The 22,842-nt window shown below is 40.3% G+C and overlaps 1 protein-coding gene across 1 annotated transcript in view; it reads right to left on the bottom strand.

The window, feature by feature from the left end:
• IFT43 (intraflagellar transport 43) overlaps positions 1-22,842 on the bottom strand; it is a 71,771-nt gene that overhangs the window by 27,793 nt on the left and 21,136 nt on the right. Inside the window, exons 4-5 of the mRNA XM_070941005.1 lie at positions 1,945-1,980; positions 51-94 (exon numbers count right to left, since the gene is read on the bottom strand). Of these exons, the coding sequence (XP_070797106.1) occupies positions 51-94; positions 1,945-1,980 (80 nt within the window). The remainder of the gene's footprint in view (positions 1-50; positions 95-1,944; positions 1,981-22,842) is intronic.

Here is a 22,842-nt window from a genome sequence, read left to right as displayed (position 1 = left end):
CATCAGAAACATGAGAATACCTTAATTTCAATTAAAAGGGAAATTTGTACCTTCTCCATTATCTGCCTCTATGCTCTGTTGTCTTAGACGATGACTGAAAAATATTACAAAGTGAAGTCACCATTAGAGGCAAGTGTATAAAACAACATCTTAAGTTTTCCTCTGAAGAAACCCATATAGCATTTTTTGGCTCTAAAAAGAACTATAAATCTACACATTATTAGAAAAGAGAGTGCATCTTTCTATATCTTTTTGCATATATATCAATCTTGGTGCTTCACAATTACATTGACTCCAGTAAGGACCATATCTGAAGACTGAATCAAAATTAATGGCTCCAACTCCATAATTTTAGCTTAAATAGGGATATTTTAATAAATGGAACAAGAAAAAATATCCTTGAAATTAGCTCCAGACTTCAATTCAAGAGTTTAACAAGCTCCTTTTGTAGATTTGATAAGAAAACATTTTCTAAGTCATTCTTTTGATTTGCCATTTGTATTTCCCCTATAATATTTAAAACCTCAGCCATTTTCTTTAATATATCCAATAATCCAATAACAAAGGATAATAAAAAATTGTCCTTTTCTAAATCATTCTCTGGCTTATCATTTGTAGTTCCACTTTTCATTCTAGGCTGATTCCTGTTTTAACTCTTCACCCAGGTTCTGCAAACTCCTTCCCCTACACCAGTGGTAGGCAAACTTGGCTCTTTCACACCCTGTGGACTTCAACTCCCAGAATTCCTAAAACAGCTTGGCTGTCTTAGGAATTCTGGGAATTGAAGTCCACAGAGTGTGAAAGAGCCAAGTTTGCCTACCACTGCCCTACACTGTTGCAGTAGCAAGCAAGATGGCTAATCCTTTTGTCTCCCATTGCTCAAACTCACAGAATATCTATGAGTCTCCACAAGGAACAGACACCCAGAGCATATGTGGGTGATCTCCTATCCTCTTGTTATCTGGACAGGTTTTAAAAAACAGGCTACTCATTGGTTCTTTGGTGTTTGCTATGGTCACTGTACCCTGACTAAATACACTTTTGCAGATTTTCTATTTGATCAGATTTTCAATTTGCTATGCCTTCCCAAGATCAGTTCATCAAACTTTCTCATGTGAAACTTGACAGTTGTTGCCACAGGTCATGCACTTCATTCTTAATCACACACAGAAATCAGCTTTTTCTGGTTCACCATCACATTTTTTTGGCACTGTGATGCACACAGTATTTGCTTCACAAAATCACATTGCCATAAACAACTGCATTTAGCAGTCTTGAAGAGGCATACGTTCAGTGATGGTGTGCTACTTAAAATGTGCTGACAAGTACTCACCACAGAAATTTCACAATATTTCACAAACAATAGCATCACAACTTTTTCTTACAGCAAATTTTCACCAATCGAAGTGAAAGAACAGATGCTAAAGTACACTTCAGAACTTCTACTGCATCTGTACTGCCATCTGTTGGAGATTTAATATTGGCAGTGCTACTTTTCTTTCATCCGGAGTCATGGGCAACCATATAAATTTAATGAACAAACAGATAGACAGACAAACCATTGTAAAAATCCAATCCACAAGCATCAGTAATGAAAGCATCTTTTTAAAAGAGTGGCTTCCAAATGTCCAGTTGTTATTTTAAATTATTTATAATACTTCAGATTTTAAGTTGAAGTTCTTTGGAAGATAATAAGACTTCAGCCTAATCTATTCCCCTTTGGCATTTAAGAAAATAGTTCATAAGATTCTACAGCAATCTAGTTTCCAAGAAATGATTTGGAGCATGTATAGGTACAGATCTTTGCACATATTGCCAACTTGTGCCTTTTCCCAGGGTCATATACTATATGAACTCAAGCTATCTTTGATCAAAGGATGAAAATGAAACAGTTTTTCTTAACATTTATGTGGAAACATAGTAGACAATGAGGGAGTCACTTACTCTTCAACTTCTTGTTCTGCAGGTTTCTTTTTTGACCTAAAAGACAACAAAGGCCTACACTGAACAATGGAAAAAACAATGCTCACAATAACTTTTCAAAGTGTTATTTCAGGAGTACATTTTGATTCAATGCATTTATCTGAAAAAAAATCTACATTTTCTCCAAATTATTCATCTTTCAAATAAAAAGATCATCTTTGATTCATTGAGGGTACAGGAAAGAAGCCAGATCAGTTCTTGTTTCTTTCAACTTCTTTTTTAGCATTGAGCTGGTCACTGTTCTGACCCAGCCTTAGCAGAAGCAAGAAACAGACTCGTCACAAAAAAACCCTCTTTATTTACCTCTTGTGAATTAATTGCATTCACCCACTGAAAAGTCCAGGCAATAGTCCTTCAAGGAGTTAATGGCAGCAACAGACTTATCAGTTCCTTACAATAATTACAAGGCTGTGAGCTCCCAGCCGAAAGGCTGCAAATTAAGTTCTGGCAAGCAGACTTTGTGGCACAAAACACAATGAGCAAAATCTTCAGAAATACGAACTGTTGTTTCATACGACAACCACTCCCATTTCCTTCTATTTATTCCCCAGCCAGGGAGGGGCCATTCAATGTCCACGTGTGCTTTGCTTCCCGAGTCAACTCCTTGTCCTCCGTTGTTCACTTCTCCTAACTGCTCTGCGCATACGTGCATCTGGAACAGGCCCCAGCTGTTCTTCCTCCTCACTCATATCAGCCTCCAAAGGCAGCTGCCTCTCCAGTGCCTGGGAAATGTCCTATGGCCCTGGCTCTATCTCTGCGTCTGACACAGAGCATCCATCAGAGCCTTTCCCAGACTCCAGAACTGGCCCAAGTTCCTCCCAACCTCCTCATCGTCCGAGTCTGCCGCCAGCTCTGCTGGCAGCTGGCAGGCCACAACAATCACTCTACGTCACAGAGCTGCCATTGTGGGGGGAAACTGAACAGTCTTAAGCTCACGAAGAAAAGGCAGGATATAAACGTAATAAAGAAACAAGTAAAATGATAAAACATGTATCATATGTTTCATATCACCCTAGTGCTGAGGAAGGCAACAATTTAATAAACCTGCTTTTAATTCTGAGATCCTAGATTGTTTGGCTGAATGGAAACTTGCAAGTAGGATGTGATCAATGTGGTATATAGTGGCTTGGTCTCCAATGATTCCCACAAGGGTTCTCCTAACTTTCCTCATGCAACTGCTGTACTCTCTTTTTAATGCCTGGGGATTAAGTGTGCTGCTAACAATTACTTTATCCCAGATCAGTGACCTCTTTGTCACTGAATTATCAGAAGAGGAATAATTGGAAAATTCCCTTCCTTCATATCTCTAAAAGTTAGATATCTTTGCTAGAATGTGCACCACTTGGTCATTAAGAATTTTAAATCTTTATTGCATTTAACAATATAAAAAACCTAGATAGATCTGAGGGAAAAAATAAGAGGAAAGGAAAGAAGAATGAATAATTGCTTTATGGAGAACCTGATCCCTGTCAGTTGTTCCTTCCAGCCCAGGAACTTATAGAAAAGCATATATCCAAACACACAGCCTGGAGAAGAGTCCACAAATTAAATTAAAACACAAACTTTACTGCAACTAGCTTTACTGATCTGAGCTGGCTGTCCAAATTCACTACATTTCATTTGATTCACTATGGACTATGGCTTTGTTCTTAGCCGTTTCTATTTGGGGTTAAGTAACCATGAGCAGGTGAAACAGAGGTGGGTTTCAGCAGGTTCTGACCAGTTCTGGAGAACCGGTAGCGGAAATTTTGAGTAGTTCGGAGAACCGGTAAATACCACCTCTGACTGGCCCCCCCCTCTGCCTCCCGAGTCCCAGCTGATCGAGAGGAAATGGGGATTTTGCAGTAACCTTCCCCTGAAGGGAATGGAGGGAATGGAGATTTTCCAGTATCCTTCCTCTGCCATGCCCACCATACCACAGAACCAGTAGTAAAAAAATTTGAATCCCACCACTGAGGTGAAACCCAACTTTATTCCTTGACTCCAGTCCGAAAAGAAGATATTAAGAAAGCCCTGACCCAATACAGTAACTGCAAGCTATTTAAATAGGGTGAACTTTTTAAAAAAATACCCTGATTGTATCATCACTGTCTATTTTATTCTATGTCACTAAACATTAAAAAGCAAACAAAATCCAGTCTTCAAGAGAATATTTGTACTTATCAGCAGCTGCAGTTTTGTTTTACTCTTTTTTTAGAGAGGCACTGTATCAATGAGATGGGCAGCACAGAAATTTAATAAACAATAAGCAAATAAATATGTTAATATATATTGGTATTTGATTCTATAACTTATTTTTATCATCTTACTGATGTTTTGTCTCTTAAGTTGTTAGTTATCAATAATGAAAAGATTAAAAGATATATTTGAATAAATAATTAAATATAAATAAATATCAAACACAAACTGACACAAAACATCCTCAATGTTTGTTTTTCTTCTCAACTCATCTGTATTGATATGTCAGTAACTTTTCTTTAACTCTTTTAGTGTGAAATCTCTTGGAATGGAATTTTCCCACATTCACTACAAGGATCTGCATTCATATGATCTACATTCATATATAGCTTTATGGAAGAGATGCAAAAATTCTCATAGTTCATTTTATACAAGAATCAAGTGAAGACACACAAATTATTCACAATATCACTATTAGTACTCTTTTGCAACATCTGAAATTGCTCTCAAGGTTGAATTGAATACATTGAACCATGAGACAAAAATAGGTCCTGGGGAGATATTTTTTAACACTATTACATGAAGAGCAGCCTCTGAATATTTTTTCAAAATTAAAGCTATGTAAGAATAAAGCTTTTTTAACTCTCAGAGGAATATTATGATACAACCCTACCTTTGCCCTGCTACTTTTAACTATAAACGATTATTATTAAACCCAGCTGTTAGGTTCAGCTTGCAGCTTACTCCTAACTTGTTGGTCAGGCAATATCTGTTTCTTTAAGAAACAACTGAGCCACGTAATCAGGGTTAGCTGAACCCTGTAATTAGGCTACAGTGCATAAATAAGCAGCACAGAGAAGCATTCCTTCTTCCTGGTTCTTCCTGCTTCTTCCGGATTGATACCTGATTGTATCCTGTTGCTTACTGTATATGGTACTGTATACCAAGAGTTACTAAAGTCTGTTTGCTTTGGTAAGGGAAGATACTTACTGGACTGATATTACTGTTTATGACCTTGGACTGTTTTACTTACATCGAGACTGCTTGTTATCTATAAAGTATTATTCTCACATGAGCTGGACGTTTATCTCCTTCCCTGTGTGTTTCTGCTCTGCTCGTTGCACAAGCAACAAATACTTTTTACACACACCCTAACATTGGTTATGGGCCCAGAACGCTCCAGGGCTCTTTAATTTGTTTTTGTGGAAGTGAGAAGTGCAGGCAGTGGGTGTAGTAGTCAAGATGATGGTTTTTGAGCAAGGTACAAGTTATTCTACCATAACCCGGTTGGATGGAACAAACTATGTTACCTGGTCCATAAAATGCTGTCTACTTTTGCGAAAAGAAGGACTGTGGGACATGGTTAATAATCCACCGGACATAACTGCATTGAATGCTGCTGACGAAGAAGATGCCAAAAAGATAGCGAAGTTTCACAGGGACAACGAGCGTGCTTTATGCATCATTGGCCTGACACTGGGAGACCAGCAACTTGTCCATTTCCGGGGCGAAGAGTCTGTTGCGAGGTGTTGGACAAAGCTAAAGAAGCTCTACGTTCGTGACTCTGTGGGTGTCCATATCTACTTGACACGGAAATTATTTCGCTTACATCTTCAGAAAGGAGGAGACATGATGGCTCACCTGGACTCCATGACAGGGCTTTTCCAGGAGCTACATGAGAAAGACCTTGTGTTTACTGAACTGCAGCAAGTTTATATTATTCTTTCATCATTGGATGACAGTTATGACTCTTTTGTTTCATCATTAGAAGTATTGTCTAGAGATGAACTAACATTGGCCAGTATAACTGGTAGGTTACTGGATGAGGCCAAACGTAGGCAAGAACGAGACCAGTTAAGGATGCAACAGCAACCAAAAGCGGAAGCTGTATATGAGAATGTTAATATTGTTAAATGCTGTTATGCATGTGGGGCTAAGGGGCACATTGCAAAATATTGTAATAATAAGAAAGTGTCTGCTAGAAACTCTGCTAAACCCAGGAAAGGGTGTAATTTAGCAACCAGTTCATCTAATAATATAGGAGGTGATTGGTGGGTGATTGATAGCGGTGCCTCTCAATCCATAACAAAAAACAGAAAACTGTTTCTAAACATGAAGAAAAGTACTAAAAAGGTCAAATTAGCTAATGGCTGGAATGTGACTGTAGCTGGGGAGGGACTTGTTCAATGTTCTATTAGTAAGCACCCTTTACCCATGCTTTATATCCCTAGTTTGAAATATAACCTTTTATCTGTAAAGTCATTACTACATTCTGGGTTTACAGTAACTTTTAAAAACAACAAATGTTTGCTTGAATGTGAAGGCACTGTAGTTACTGCAGAATTAGAAAACGACTTATTTGTTATTAGGGATAAGTCATTACTGTTAGTTCAGTCAAAAGCTAAATTTGGAAATGTAAAGCCTCATGTGAACGCGTACATTTACTACATAGAAGGCTTGGTCATCTGAATTTCAGGTTGTTGAATTCGACTGTTAAGCAGTCTAATGGCATAAAATTAAGGGCTTGCAGCAAATACCTGAATTGTAATACTTGTAACCAGCATAAAAGTAAAGTTACACCTGCAAACCGCTGCAATGGGTTTAAAACAACTAAACCTTTGGAGGTAGTCTTTTTAGACTTAATAGGGCCAAAGAAACCCAGTTTAGGGGGAGCATGCTATATTTTGAGTATAGTTGATCACTTTACCAGATATGGTTTTTGCTACCTTATGAAGTCCAAAAGTGATACGTTCCAATGTATCACAAATTGGCTTCGTTTTGTTGAAAGGAAGCAGAGGTTTAAAGTGAAATGCATTGTTACTGACAATGGAACTGAGTTTACTAACCATCAGTTGGCTAAGTTTTTGAAGGATGCTGGGATACAGCATAAACGTTCTGCTCCTTTTCGGCCAGAACATAATGCATATATTGAACGAAGAGGCCAGACCCTACAAGCTATGATTAGGACTATGCTGGCTGATGCTTGTTTACCTGATAAATTGTGGGGAGAAGCAATACTATGTGCCAATCATATTTTAAATAATGTGGTGCACTCCTCTACAGGAAAAATACCTTTTACTTTATGGCACGGGAGGAAGCCTGATTTAAGTTATATACATACTTTTGGTGCACCAGCCTGGGTGCATATACCAGTTAGTCAGAGAAGGAAGGACCAACAGAGAGCAAAGAAAATGATTTTTGTTGGCTATGAGGCTAACCATAGGTCCTATAGATTCTGGGAAAAAGGAACAACAAAAGTTTTGTGTAGCACTAATGCTAAATTCCTAGAACATGAAGGCTGGGACAGGTTAGAAAAAGCAGACTATGGTTTTACAGATGTGGATGTTAGGATGGACCATATTCCTGATGATAGTTCATCTGAGATGGATGATAAACCATCTATTAAGGTGGAAGAACAGGAACAGGAATCAGGGTTAGGGGAGGATGAACCCAATATACCTGATATTAGTCCTGTTATGCCTAGACGATCTTCCAGGGACCGGCATCCACCAGATCGCTATAAAGCCACAGTGGTTTGCCAAGTAGATATCGAACCATCCAGTTATCATGATATAAAATTACCGTATTTTCCGGCGTATAAGACGACTGGGCGTATAAGACGACCCCCTACTTTTCCTGTTAAAATATAGGGTTTGGGCTATACTCGCCGTATAAGACTACCCCTCTTCCAACGCACACCAAATAAAAATTAAAAAAACATCAACTGGCTCACCCACAATGTAAAAGCAGCTGTGCTAGACCCAAAATGGCCCCTGAAACAAGCAGGAACCTCACACAGCCCCAAAAAGCCCCAAAAAACAACTTTCATGCTTTACACACACACAACACAACACAACACAACACAACTGGCTCATCCACAATGTAAAAGTAGCTGTGCTAGACCCAAAATGGCCCCTGCAACAAGCAGGAACTTCACACAGCCACAAAAAGCCCAAAAACCCAACTTTCACACTTCACACACACAAAATTCCACATACAGCTTTGTGAGATTTTGTGTGTTTGTGTAGTTAGAGTGAAACACTACAGAAACACACTAAATCTCAGAAAGCTACACAAATATTATTTTATTTTATTTTATTTTTATTTTTATATGAAAGCTAAATTTAAAACTTCCTAAACTTTAAATGGCTAGGTCTAAAAAAGAACTAAAAAAAACCCCAATTAACTATTTTTTTTTAAAGATCCCAAAGGGGAAAAAAACTTACGTACCCAATAGAACAGGGGTCTCCAACCTTGGCAACTTTAAGACTTGTAGACTTCAACTCCCACAATTCCTCAGCCAGCTTTGTTTTGCTGGCTGAGGAATTCTGGGAGTTGAAGTCCACAACTCCCTGCCTGCTTGGTTGCAGGCAGGGAGTTGCTTGCTGATGGAATGGATTCAGGCAAGCGAAGCAAGGCAAGCAGCTAAGGCAGTGGTTCTCAACCTTCCTAATGCCGCGACCCTTTAATACAGTTCCTCATGTTGTGGTGACCCCCAACGATAAAGTTATTCCTAAAACCATCAAAAATATGTGTTTTCCGATGGTCTTAGGCCAGGGGTCCCCAACCTTTTGGACCTCAGGGACCACCAACTTCATAATTTTAAATTTCGCAGACCACTAATACGAATCCAGTGCCCCGCTTGCTGAAGCACCTGGACTCCCAGTACGGGATGGGGTCCTTCAGGCACTCTCCATCCTCTCTGTCTCTCTCTCTCTCTGTCTCCCACTCTTTCTCTCTCATTCTCTCTTTCTCTCTCTCTCATTTTCGCTTTCTCTCTCTCTCCCTCTCTTTCTTTCTCTCCCACTCTTTCTCATTCTCTCTTTCTCTCTCCCCCCTCTCTCATTCTCTTTCTCTCTCCCCCTCTCTTTCTCATTCTTTCTTTCCCCCACTCTTTCCCTTTCTCTCCCCTCTTTCTCATTCTTTCTCTCTCTCCCACTCTTTCTCTCTCATTCTCTTTCTCCCCCCTTTCTCTCTCTTTCTCCCACTCTCTTTCTCTCTCCCCACTCTCTCTCATTCTCTCTTTCTCTCTGTCCCCCTTTCTCTCCCCCCCACTTTCTCTTTCTCCCTCCCGCTCTTTCTCTTTCTCTCTCTCCCCCTCTTTCTCTCTCTCCCCACTCTCTCCCTCTCATTCTGATTCTCTCATTCTGATTCTCTTTCATTTTCTCTCCCTCTCTCTCATTCTCTCTCTGATTCTTTGGTTCTCTTTGATTCTGTCTCTTTCTCTGTCTCTCATTCTTTCTCTCTCACTCTCTCTCTCTGATTCTCTCTGTCTCTTTCTCTCATTCTCTTTCATTCTGTCTTTCTCTCTCTTTCATTCTTTGTCTCTTTCTCTCTCTGTCTCATTCTGATTCTCTCTTTCTCTCTCATTCTCTCTCTCTCTCATCTCATGGGCCAGCCAGTGTCTTGGGGCTGAGAGGAAGTCAAGCATCTCCCTGAGAGACTGAGGGCCGGAAGAAGTGTGGGAGCGAAGCACTACTTGAACTTGTGCGGCATGAGCATTCGCCTTGGTATATTTGCGCCAGCTGATGGCCAAGGCAGCCCTCATCTGTCTGCTGAAAGTGCAGCATCAGGATTCTGCCTTGCTATATTTGCGGCGCAAGGCAGCCTTTGTTTCCTGCTGCTTGGGACTCAGAGCGGTAAATAGCGTCTGATCCGGAGAGCAGCTGGATTTTGCTCTCTAATCTGGATGCCAGATCGGCCCCCTGCAAACTCTCGTCTCTCGAGGAGCGCTCCCTGAAGCGGGGCTGGAAACTTTGGTTGGACTGCTTGAGAGAGGAGAGCTTGCAGGGGGGCGATCTGGTGTCTGCAACGGAGAGCGGCATCCGGCTTTTTCTCTCCGCTGTAAGAGCGCTGTAAGAGCGGCAGCCCTCATCTCCTAATGCTTGGGACTGCAAAATCCAGCTGCTCCCCGGACCAGTCACCATTTACCGCTCCGAGTCCCAAACATTAGGAGATGAGGGCTGCCGCTCTTACAGCGCTCTTACAGAGGAGAGAAAAAGCTGGATGCCGCTCTCCATTGCAGACACCAGATCGCCCCCCTGCAAGCTCTCCTCTCTCAAGCAGTCCAACCAAAGTTTCCAGCCCCGCTTCAGGGAGCGCTCCTTGAGAGACGAGAGTTTGCAGGGGGCCGATTTGGCAGCCGGATTAGAGAGCAAAATCCAGCAGCTCTCCGGATCAGACGCCATTTACCACTCTGAGTCCCAGGCAGCAGGAAACAAAGGCTGCCTTGCGCCACTCCTGACACAAATATACCAAGGCGGAATGCTGCTGCCGTACAAATGAAAGTAGTGCTTCACTCCCACAGCTTCCAGCCATCGCAAACACCACTTCTTCCCGCTTCTGCCGCCCCCTCCCCCACCGCCACAACAGCACCATTCATTCCGGATGGCGAGGGCTGCGCTCGTTTTTCTGTATTGCACCACCATCAAAACCCCTGTGAAAGGGTTGTTTGACCCCCCAACCACTGAGCTAAGGTAAGCAAGCCAGGAAAATGCGCTGCGCACTCCCACCCTTTGCCTGCGAGCCCGGACGCTGATCCGGACGGCTGCAGAACGAACTGGGCACTGGCTGTCATGTCTTTTCTGCTGTGCGGGGTTCGGCACCTGGGCTCCCGGGGTTTAAGCCTCTGGGCCAGCCCGTGCTGCTCCAGGATGTTCGCTTCGGGCTCCTTGGAATTGCTGCTGGGCGCTTCTTCCCGTTGGGGCGATGGTGGGTGGCTGCGAGCCTGGAAGAGGTGGTGAAATGCAGAGCAATACCTCGTGGGGAAGGAGTCCGCCGTGGCTCCCGCAGTCCACTCACCATCGCCCCAACGGGAAGAAGCGCCCAGCAGCAATTCCAAGGAGCCCGAAGCGAACATCCTGGAGCAGCACGGGCCCGGCCCAAAGGCTTAAACCCCAGGAGCCCAGGTGCCGAACCCTGCACAGCAGAAAAGACATGACAGCCGGTGCCCAGTTCTTTCTGCAGCCGTCCGGATCGGCGCCAAGCCAGGAAAGTGCGCTGCGCACTCCCACCCTTCGCCTGTGAGCCCGGGCGCTGATCCGGATGGCTGCAGAAGGAACTGGGCACCGGCTGTCATGTCTTTTCTGCTGTGCCGGGTTCGGCACCTGGGCTCCCGGGGTTTAAGCCTTTGGGCCGGCCCGTGCTGCTCCAGGATGTTCGCTTCGGGCTCCTTGGAATTGCTGCTGGGCGCTTCTTCCCGTTGGGGCGATGGTGGGTGGCTGCGAGCCTGGAAGAGGTGGTGAAATGCAGAGCAATACCTCGTGGGGAAGGAGTCCGCCGTGGCTCCCGCAGTCCACTCACCATCGCCCCAACGGGAAGAAGCGCCTAGCAGCAATTCCAAGGAGCCCGAAGCGAACATCCTGGAGCAGCACGGGCCGGCCCAAAGGCTTAAACCCCAGGAGCCCAGGTGCCGAACCCTGCACAGCAGAAAAGACATGACAGCCGGTGCCCAGTTCTTTCTGCAGCCGTCCGGATCGGCGCCAAGCCAGGAAAGTGCGCTGCGCACTCCCACCCTTCGCCTGTGAGCCCGGGCGCCGATCCGCTTGGACTGCGGGAGCCACGGCGGTGCTGGCCGGGCTGGGTCTGGTGCGGTGGGCGGAGATGAAGGAGCAGCCTCGGCGGTAGCAGCAGCAGCAATTACAACGGGAAAAGCTGTGGGGAAAGGAGGACGAGGAAGATCTGGCAAGGCGGTGCGAGCACTTCATGGCTCCTCCGGTGAGCGGATTGCGAGAGCTGCGCGACTGGGGCGGAGACATGCGAAGTCGCATGGGGCTTCTCATAATGGAGACGCAGAGCCAGGTGTGCAAGGCGCTGGCCCAGGTTGACCGCGGCGCCGCTTTCACCGTGGACTGCTGGGAAAGGAAGGAAGGTGATCCGAATTCCGGGGTAGAGTGGGGACGCGTTCCTTTCTCGTGGGCCCCGCACTGCCTGGCACCTCTTGTAGGTTGGAACTAATTCGGAGTACAGCTTCCCCTCAATGTTGCCGGCGCTCCCAAAGTGTCATTGGTCAGCGCCAGCAACTCAGATTCGGGTACCCGGCGTATAAGACGACCCCCGACTTTTGAGATGATTTTCCTGGGTTAAAAAGTCGTCTTATACGCCGGAAAATACGGTATATCCAGAAAAGGAGCAAAAAGCCTGGCAAGAGGCAATGGATAGAGAAATTGATTCATTGAAGAGGCTTGGTGTCTATGAAGTTGTTAGAATACCACCAAATGAGAAACTTATAGGCTGTAGGTGGGTCTATAAGGTAAAAAAAAGTGTAGATGGGCTAGTAACCCATAAAGCTCGGCTTGTTGCACAAGGGTTCTCACAGACAGATAGAGACTATGATGAAGTTTTTGCTCCAAGTTTACGAGCGAGCACTTTGAGAATGATGCTTGTTTGGGCAGCTAGAAATAAATGCTCAATTACTCATATAGATGTTGAGACAGCTTACTTGAACGCTCCGTTAAGGCATACAATATATATGAAGAAACCTCCTGGTTATGATACACAGGATAGAACTGAGTGTTGGAGGCTACAAAAAAGCCTATATGGTTTAAGGCAATCAGGTTACGAGTGGAACCAATGTTTAGTGCAGGAATTACATAACATTGGGTTCTATGAGGGCATAGCAGATAAATGTCTGTTTAAAAAAGAACAGGATGGATGTGTTTCATTCTTGTTACTCTTTACAGACGACATTGCCATAATTACCAGAACTGACGCTGAGGCCAGAGAGATTATCAGTCAGTTGCAAACAAAATTTAAACTTAGAAATCTAGGACATATACGGCATTATCTAGGGCTGGATATCCTGAAAACATCTAGAGGATTTAGAATTTCACAATCTAATAAGATCTGCAAATTGTTGAAAAAATATGGGATGGAATTATGTAAACCTGCCAAGACTCCTATGGCACAAGAATTCCAGCAGGATAGTTTGCAGAGTCCACAGTTCAGTAAAGAACTGTATCAATCATTAATAGGCAGTTTGTCGTATTTGAGCAACTGGACACGGCCTGATATAGCTTTTAGTGTTAATCAACTAGCACAATATAGTTCAGAGCCTACTGATAGGCATTGGCAGACTGCTAAACGTGTTCTTAGGTATCTTAAAAGAACATTGCATTTTGCTATGTATTTAGAACCAAATGCCAATATGGTGTTAAAGGCATATGCTGATGCCAGTTTTGCCAGAAAACCTACGTCTGGAATAGCAATCATGTTGGATAACTGCCTGATTGGATGGAAATCAATTCGCCAGAAACACATCAGTTTGTCTACCATGGAAGCGGAGTTTTCTTGTCTATCACTTACATGTACTGAACTGATTTATTATAAACAGTTGATGGAAGATATTGGATTCAAAATGGATTATCCTATTACGGTTTATGAGGATAACCAGGCAGCCATTAAAATGGCAACGAATCTTGCTGTAAAGACAAGGACTAAATACACTGATATACGTTATCTGAATGTTCGGCAATGTGTTAAGGATAACATGATTATATTGGAATATTGCGCATCAGAGGACAATATTGCCGATAATTTTACTAAGGTGCAAGGTGCCATTAAACACACCAATTGTTGTGAAAGATTTGGATTAAGAATCTGAAATGTAACTGATACCACTGTACAATGTATGATTTGGATGTGTATTTTTATTTCTGTATCTATTGTGTATATTGTCCTGCCCAATGGGGAGAATGTTAGGTTCAGCTTGCAGCTTACTCCTAACTTGTTGGTCAGGCAATATCTGTTTCTTTAAGAAACAACTGAGCCACGTAATCAGGGTTAGCTGAACCCTGTAATTAGGCTACAGTGCATAAATAAGCAGCACAGAGAAGCATTCCTTCTTCCTGGTTCTTCCTGCTTCTTCCGGATTGATACCTGATTGTATCCTGTTGCTTACTGTATATGGTACTGTATACCAAGAGTTACTAAAGTCTGTTTGCTTTGGTAAGGGAAGATACTTACTGGACTGATATTACTGTTTATGACCTTGGACTGTTTTACTTACATCGAGACTGCTTGTTATCTATAAAGTATTATTCTCACATGAGCTGGACGTTTATCTCCTTCCCTGTGTGTTTCTGCTCTGCTCGTTGCACAAGCAACAAATACTTTTTACACACACCCTAACACCAGCTATCTCTTATAATCCTGGAAGTACTCATTTTAGATGCCCTGAAGATCAGGCAAAATCTAGTTGCATTACTATCAGTTTTTAATAATATTTAAATGTTATTAAATGAATATTAAATACATATTATTATTATTTAATAATATTGTGAAGATGGGGCAGAAGAAGATAGCAGACAACTCACTTGTTCTTCACCACCCCAGCAAGCCCAGAACTAATTCAGATCCGATTAGGAGTCCTTGTTCAATATTCAAAATGTAGAACATAGAGGTTGCTGAACCAGCACTTTGAAAAGTTAATTAAATGTCAGGTTTCTTTTTAACAGATACTCCATCACTTGCTGATTGCTTTGACTGTTTCACAAGATGAAGTTTTTTAACTCTGCACATTGGGAAATACTCTTTTTCCACTCCCTGGAGCAAAGAGCACAGCATGACAAGGTACATAATAAGGCTGTACCCTACCACCACATGTTCTGCTTTTACAAAAAAGAGATCACTGAAAATTTCAGAGATAATGCCTATTTCTTTAAGACTGTGGAAATTGTCTCATTCTCGTTTTTAAAAAAGCAGCCTTCATTTTCAATTATTACAAATAGTGCAAACTTTTCATGTTTTGGTTCAAATAATTTGGTATTAGACTAAGACATTTCAGTTTTGCATACTGGAAGTTTTACTATGCCACGATTCTTACTAGGGGAGCTGGTGCTACAGGATGTGCTGTTGATGTCAGAAGATACAAATACACCCAGTTAGGAATCTGAAGAAGAGTCAGATGACAGTGACTACAAAAAAGAATAGAGTGATAAAGATGATAGGATAAAACTAGCAGCGATACATCAGGAAGTAGTAATGAAGAAACTGTAAGCAAGCCTTCTTCGAAGTTTGATTTAACAAACGGTAAATACTAATGCTTAGCAAAATCCAATAAATTTTTTATTTCTGTTTCAAAAAGAGTGGAAGGAGGGAAGCTAATGCTGGGTAGTAGTTAAGGCATTATGCCAGGAGCAGAGGGACGTTTCCTGGGCATCTTTGAGTCAGCCACTCTCTTTCAATCCAGTTAATCTCACAGGTTGTTTGTTGTAGAGAAAATTAGGAGGGAACACTACATACATTGGCTTGAACTCATGTACAAATAGGTCCAAAATAAATCTAATAAAATAGAAAATAATTTAAAATGTTAACATTCAGATATATATATTTAAACCTTAAGTTTTGTAGTAGATTCTAGTTACAGTGGTGCCATGGTACTTGACTGCTTAAAAATTCATTGAATTTGGTACTCAACACATTTTGAAGCAAACATCTTGTCCCGATACTTATCTTTCTCCCTGTACTCAACAGCCAAGGTAATATTTGCTGGCATCAGCTGCCTTGTGACTCATTACTCCTTCCGGCCAAAAAAAGGGTCATGTGGTAAGTCACATGCAATGTGCCTATAGGATGCTGAACCATTGTAAATGTGAGCCAGTTGACAAGCCCCCAAATTGCAATTGTGTGACTAGAGAGATGGTAAGACCATTGTAACTTTGCAGACAGGTCATAAATTACATTTATCAACACCTTTATATCTCTGAACCATCATTAAACAAATGGTTGTAAGTTGAAGACTTTCACAGAAAGTATACATCACTTCAAATGCAGTATCTTTTACTACAGAATTCAATCAAACAAACAAATATAAACAATTTATACAGTCATCTATGAGTCAGTTTGGCAAAGACAGTGATTCTCACATGCACACAAAAGAGAGAGAAAAGTAGGAGAATGGTACAAAAAGTTTGAAATCAGTCCTTTACAAAGCATGTTAGTGTGAATAAAGGCTTCTTCCCTTAAATTTTAAATAGACACAACTTTTTAGAAATCTTGTGTGATTATCTGAAGCCTGTCAAGTTTCAAGTTTCAAGTTTATTAGATTTCTATATCGCCCTTCTCCCGAAGGACTCAGGGCGGTGTACAGCCATATTAAAACACATAGATTTATAAAATTTAAAACCAAATTAAAATCAATATATAAAATTGGCCCGCAGATTTAAAACACATATACACCCATAATAAAATTCATATTAGGCCAGTCCGGCTTGCTGGAACAGGAGGGTCTTAAGGCCGCAGCGAAAAGTATGCAGGTCGGGGCTAAGACGGAGCTCTAGGGGCAGCTCATTCCAGAGGGCCCAGATGTTTGTCCCCAAATGAAAAGTACTTCTTGCAGATCAGTTAAAAGTGTGAAACATAAGAACTGAGCATAGACACACAAACAACTAGGGATATCCTACAAAACCTCTTTGCAAGCCTCCACGAAAATACAGTTGTTTGCTTGAGGAAGTATGCGAGTCTGCTCTCACATATATATTTTGTGATGTATCGCTTTTGAATAATTTGCACAACTATGATTCAAAAGCTATCAAATCTAATTATGGAGTACTCTGATTCTAATGTCACGTATGTAAATTCCTTCCCTCACAAGTGGTATGTGTTCTGATGGCAGACAGACATAGGAAGGTATAACTCTCAATCTGTTCAGACTAGAGTTAACTCCCCACACCTTCTCTAAGAGTTTCAGAGAACTCAAAAGCTTATATCCTCTATTCAGTCTTTTGATTAATCTTAATATGGATTAGAATCTACAAAAATTGTTTTATAAATCAACCAAGATATAATGGTTGTTATGTTTATATCATAACTATTTCATAAAGAAAATACAGATAGTCCAGTTCATTTAGTGACCATTCAAAGTTACAATGGCACTACAAAAAATGAATTATGTCCATTTTTCACACTTATGGCACTATGAGCATTCCCATAGTCACTTGTTCAAAATGCAGATGTTTGGCAACTGGTTCATATTTATAACAGTTGCAGTGTCCCGAGGTCATGTGATCACCTTTTGTGACCTTCTAACAAGCAAAGCCAATGGGGAAGCCGGATTCACTTAACAACCTTGTTACTAACTTAACAACTGCAGTGATTCACTTAACAACTGTGGCAAGAATAGTCGTAAAATGGGGCAAAACTCACTTAACAAATGTCTCACTTAACAATAGAAATTTTGGATTCAATTGTGGTTGTAAGTTGAGGACTACCTGTAACCAGGAGAATTATTAAAAAGAGAGAAAGCTATGCCATGGTTTGTCCTGAAATGTTGGATAAAAGAATAAATATATTGTAGATATATCTATAGAATTCCTCCTTTTTCAGATACATACTATAGGACAAATGTTTGAAATGGAAGCAGCTTTCCTATACACCTATGTATACAACAGATATTCAGATTTTCTTCTCTCACCACTAAGCAGTTTTCTAGGTTTGGAGTGAAGCAGCAATTCTCCATACTGTAAATGCTATATCTCAGAGGTTAAGTGCTGAAGGGTGAAAGACAGCATTAATGTAGACATCCTCTTTGTTAAAACATTTTATTCCTATTTAATGGAATACTGAAAAGATTTAATGGAGATAAAATAGCTAAGCTTCAAGAAGAGCCAGGATACTAAATTCATGCAGGATGACAATGTTCAGCGGTTAATTAGACACCGTTAACCTGTTTTAACAGGTGACATAAGTGGGATAAATGTGGGCAAATGCCCTTGAAATTTGTTAATATCTCTAGCCCACAAAGGCTAGTTCTTCTTCTTTCTTGTACTTATATTTCATGTAGCCGCAAGTCAGTCTACTGTAAAGGCATATAACAGAAAATGTATGTATTTCATATTGTTAAGGGAGAGAAGAAAAAAATAACACAAGTATTATGATGAATACTGGATAAAAAGGCATGAACTGAAAAAGACTATGAGAAAAAAAATATTAGATATAAGTAGTAAAATAATCATACTAAACCATTCGAGGTGCTAACTTTGTTTTCCTGAAATTTACTTAAGAACTAATTATTTATTTTTAGAACTCCTTAATACAAAAGGGATTTCAGGGCAGCTTCTAAGCAAGAGAAATAAAAAATACACATTTACTATCAATTCCAAATATTAGGCGCAAAATATTAGCATGGTGACACCTTTACACAACAGCCATCTCCTAAGGAAATGTATGTAAATAGCATCATGTTATTTATTGCCTTGGCACAACCAAGTGCAATATGTCACCGTTGGCTGGAAATGCTGAAAACACAGTTAAATAGCACATTCAGTTCAAAGGAAGGAAAAGAAAGTAGACTAGGAAAATAATCTATAAGGTTAAAATTAACTATGCAAACAATGTGCAGATGAGTTTTAAGGAAAGCAAAAAGTTCTATTAAGGTGGTTTTCCTACAAAGCAGTCGGTTTGGGTTTCTCCTTCATCAAACTAACATACTTGGAGAGCCAATTTGGCTTAGTGGTTAAGGCACCAGAATAGAAAGCAAGAGACTGAGTTCTAGTCCCACCTGAGCCATAAAAGCCAGCTGGATGACCTTGTGCCAGTCACTCACCTTCAGTCCAACTCACCTCACAATGTTGTTGTTGTGGGGGGGGGGGATAGTACAAGGAAGGTGTGTCGGATATGTTTGCTGCCTTGAGTTATTTGTAAAATTAAAGGTGGGATATAAATAAACAAAATAAAATAATACCCCAGCAATAAAGTCACATTATTCTCCAGTTCTATTACAGACTGATATTTTCTAATCCTGTTTGCACAACATACTTACTTAATCAGCTATTAGTATAATGAAGCCAAACCTCCTTACTGGAATTCTACTGGCACTCAGGCATACTGAATGAGACAGAATCACAATTTAGGAAAAGAGGAGCCTCAACTATTTTCTCCAATTTTGGCTGTAATCAATGAAGAACAGAGAAATACAGGCAAGCTTCATGAGATCACCAGTCTCTTTTCCATTGATCATACAGGTAGTAATGGTATGAAAGGAAGATGAAAAGAGTAATGGGGAACAGACAAGCCCTGGGGCCCTGGTTTACACAAAAGCTTACAATTTCTCTACTTGTCTATCCCTGCTGTTTGCTTCCCTTGCAGCAACACCATCCTTCTCCATAACACAAGATCCTCTTAGGGAGTAGAAGATCAGCTATAGTGATTCCTGCCCAAGTAACTCTGACTGACAACTAACACACACACACCCCCCATGTGAAACTGATATGAAAGAAAAATTATTTCTTTCTGCAAGGAAAACAAAACTAATGAAACAGAAAAATAACAAAAAAGGAGATAAGCCTGGCCATATAGAGCACAGAAGAGGGATAAAGGGGACGTGACAGGATTGCCTTTAAACCGTTTAGAGTGCATCCTGGAGCTCTAGCACCTAGTCAGGGAATATTGTGTAAATATTTTCAGAATTTTGGCATCAGAGCCTCTGATGAGGTTTTTCCATTTGGCAGTACCCACAAAGAATCTCACTGAGGTGGATAAAGTAAGTAGCTTGATTGCCTTCTACAGCCAATCGTTGTCAAAGACTTATTCAGCAGCGAATAGAACTTGACTTTTCCAATGGGTCTGTGCCCTCTACTCAGAAGACTGAATAAATTGGACTGGGCAACTGCTTCACTTTGAATGGGGTAACCAATGTTTGCATGACATTGCTGAAAGGGGGGATGCCATCTAACCCCAACAAAATCTGGGGCTATTTTGAATTAAACTGTTATCATTAACATCTCTGATTTAATCTTTAGCTGATTGGATTTTGGAATTCATATATTGGACCCACCCCTGACCAATTAAGCAAGTTGTGCAAGCAAAGCTTTTGTTTATACTACACAAACCATCACAAGACAAATTAAATGAGTAGAGAATGGCATGGGGCATAATTCTGAGTGCCACTGAAACGAAGACTGGAATGTGTCCTTATTTCTGTGCAATGTTTGCCCCCTTATGACTAAATTTATAATAGTATTTACTTTTACTTTTTCCCCTATATCTCTACTTTAAATTCCCCACTAGTGAAGTTCTGCTTTAAAAAAAGCAAAAGCAAAAACCTAATGTACCAGTTAATAGGAATCCCACAAATGTAAAGAAATCTCATTTTTGTTAAATATTTATCCAAGTTGCCATTTATCTCAAAATTCTTGTTTAATTTTAAAAATCTATATAATACAGAAGGTTTACATTCAGTGAGTGACTGGAATGATACGGTTACTATACTCTGCAAGCTTTAACAATGACTTTTAGCTGAGATTCTGAACACCTGACAATCACTACTTGACTGAACTCGGCAACAAGCAATGTTGTACTCAAGGAATCTTATCACTTTGAAAATCTCCAGAAATGAAAAGCATATGAATATATGTTCACAGAAATACACTGCTTGACTTTTTACTTCTGGAAAGTAACAAATAAAAATTTCCTCAGTGCTGCCAGTTATGAAGAATGGGACCGTCTGAGCTCTGCAGGAAGTCAGTGAGTAGAATATCAAAGATATTGAAGGTCCAAATGCAGAAGACCCATCACAGCTGAAGGGGATGTTTCACTGCCTAGCCTAAGCTGTTTCTCTTTTATGAATGACCTGCAAAATGAAAGCTCCTTGAAGATGCCCTCTTGCTAGAAGAACAGAAAGGAAAAGGAAGTACTGATGTTCACAGAAATTCTATTTTTGAAGAAAGGATTCATCAAAGGAAACGTAGACCCAGTTGCTAGGCTTATCATATTAAAAATCCCTGCTTTTGAACAAAACTACTGACAATATTAGGGGTATGCACTGATAACCCCCTACTCAAGGAATTGGGGGGGGGAAACAGTTTCGTCTCTAAAGCATAAACTACAATAGAACAATTTGCAAGGCCGAGGTTTTTAACTATCATGATACACAATCTGGGCAGTAATTTACTGTACATTCAAATTCAAGAATCAGGGCAGGAGTCCCAATACCTAAGAGCAAGAATACTGCACTTAAACTACTTTCTAATACTCTCCAGAAAATTATTTTGGCCTATATATGGATTTCCATTTCTACTTATAAACTTCATATCTGCTAAAATTTCAAATGTCTGGCTGTTATACACTATATTTTTATTTAGGAATGAATAAAAAGAGGAAATAATATACATAAAATACATATATACATAATTTTTACTGCAGAACTGAATACCCTGCCAGAGCTGTCTAAACTGTGCAGGATTTCTTGAAGTATCTCTTTTTACTGTGTTTGCTTGAGTTTCGGAACAGAAAGAAGCATCATGGTAGGGCAATTTCCCCCCCCAAAAGTTATATTCATGATTTTTATTTGTATTAAAAGCTAAACAGAAACAGAAAGGATTGTTCATTTTTGGATGGATTATAAATGTATGAAAGGATAAGTCATGTTAGCTCTACCTTAATTATGTATAAGTGATATCATCCAACAGGGCAATGTATTATAGTCTTTCCAACAAAAATTGTAACCTCTCATCTATTTGAATATTACCATTCCTGAAATCTTGGGAAGGGAATGCTGATTACAAAATTCAGTGAATAAGTGATAAGAGCCAGTATGGTATATGGGTTAAGGTCAGTGGTGGGATTCAGCCAGTTCACACCACTTCGGGAGAACCGGTTGTTAACTTTCTGAGCAGTTTGGCAAACTGGTTGTTGAAAGAAATCATTAGAGCAGAAAACTGGTTATTAAATTACTTGAATCCCACCACTGGTTAAGGTGCTGGACCACTAATGGTGTGGGCCACGTACTAATCCACTTTCAGTGGTGGCAATTCTCTAGTTGACTTTCACTATCACTATCTCTCAGCCCAATCTACATGCAAAGTTGTTCTGGAAAAAAATAGGAAGAAGGACAGTATATACCATCCTGAGCTCCTGGATAAAGATAAAGATAAAAATTAATAGCAGTAATCTTAGACAATACCTTAATAATTCTTAGTTCCTTATTAGCTTTAACTTGATGAATTGGTGGGACTACAAAATAGACAAAGTAATAGAAAATGAAGAAACTAAAGTGCTCTGGGAGGGGGGATTTGATTTAAATCAAGTCGATTTAAATCACGATTTAAATCATGATTTAAATCACTAGTAAAATGGCTTGATTTAAATCAACTCAATTTAAATCGTAATTTTTAAAGAGCAACTGTCATCTCTATCCCACAGAGGCTCCTCCTCTGACCTGCTGTTGACTCACCGACAGTCCCAATATTGCAGAATATATAGCCTCATGCTACATAACTAAGCTCCATTTCATGTTGAATAAACTAAAATATTAATGTATCTTAAATAGAAAACTATCTTTAGATAGATTTTTACTCCAAAAGCATTTTATTAAAATAAATTTGATAAAAATAAAAAAATCCAATTTAAATTTAAAAAAATCTGATTTAATTTTTTTTAATCCAATTTTTTTATTTTTTTAAAAAAAATTATCAATTTTTATCCACTTCTGGGACTTTAGAATTCAAACGGACAAGCATCAGGGTATTGCTGGTGGGGAGGTGTTTTGGTCTTTTTGTACTCTTCTTGGCTTGTTGATTGTCTCCTGCACAGTATGTAGATGTTGCTTATGTCTATGTATCCACTGTTGGCCAATTTGTCAGAATGCCAAGCTTTCAGAAGAATTCAAATACCTCCCCACCAGCAATCAACACCCAGATGAACATAGATTAACTCCAAGATTAACATCAAACCAATAATCATGAA

Source organism: Pituophis catenifer, unplaced genomic scaffold, assembly GCF_029215685.1.
Source record: "Pituophis catenifer annectens isolate HBS135680 unplaced genomic scaffold, rPitCat1.0.hap2 SCAF_1, whole genome shotgun sequence".
NCBI lineage: Eukaryota > Metazoa > Chordata > Lepidosauria > Squamata > Colubridae > Pituophis > Pituophis catenifer.
This window is presented reverse-complemented; position numbering and strand designations above follow the sequence as displayed.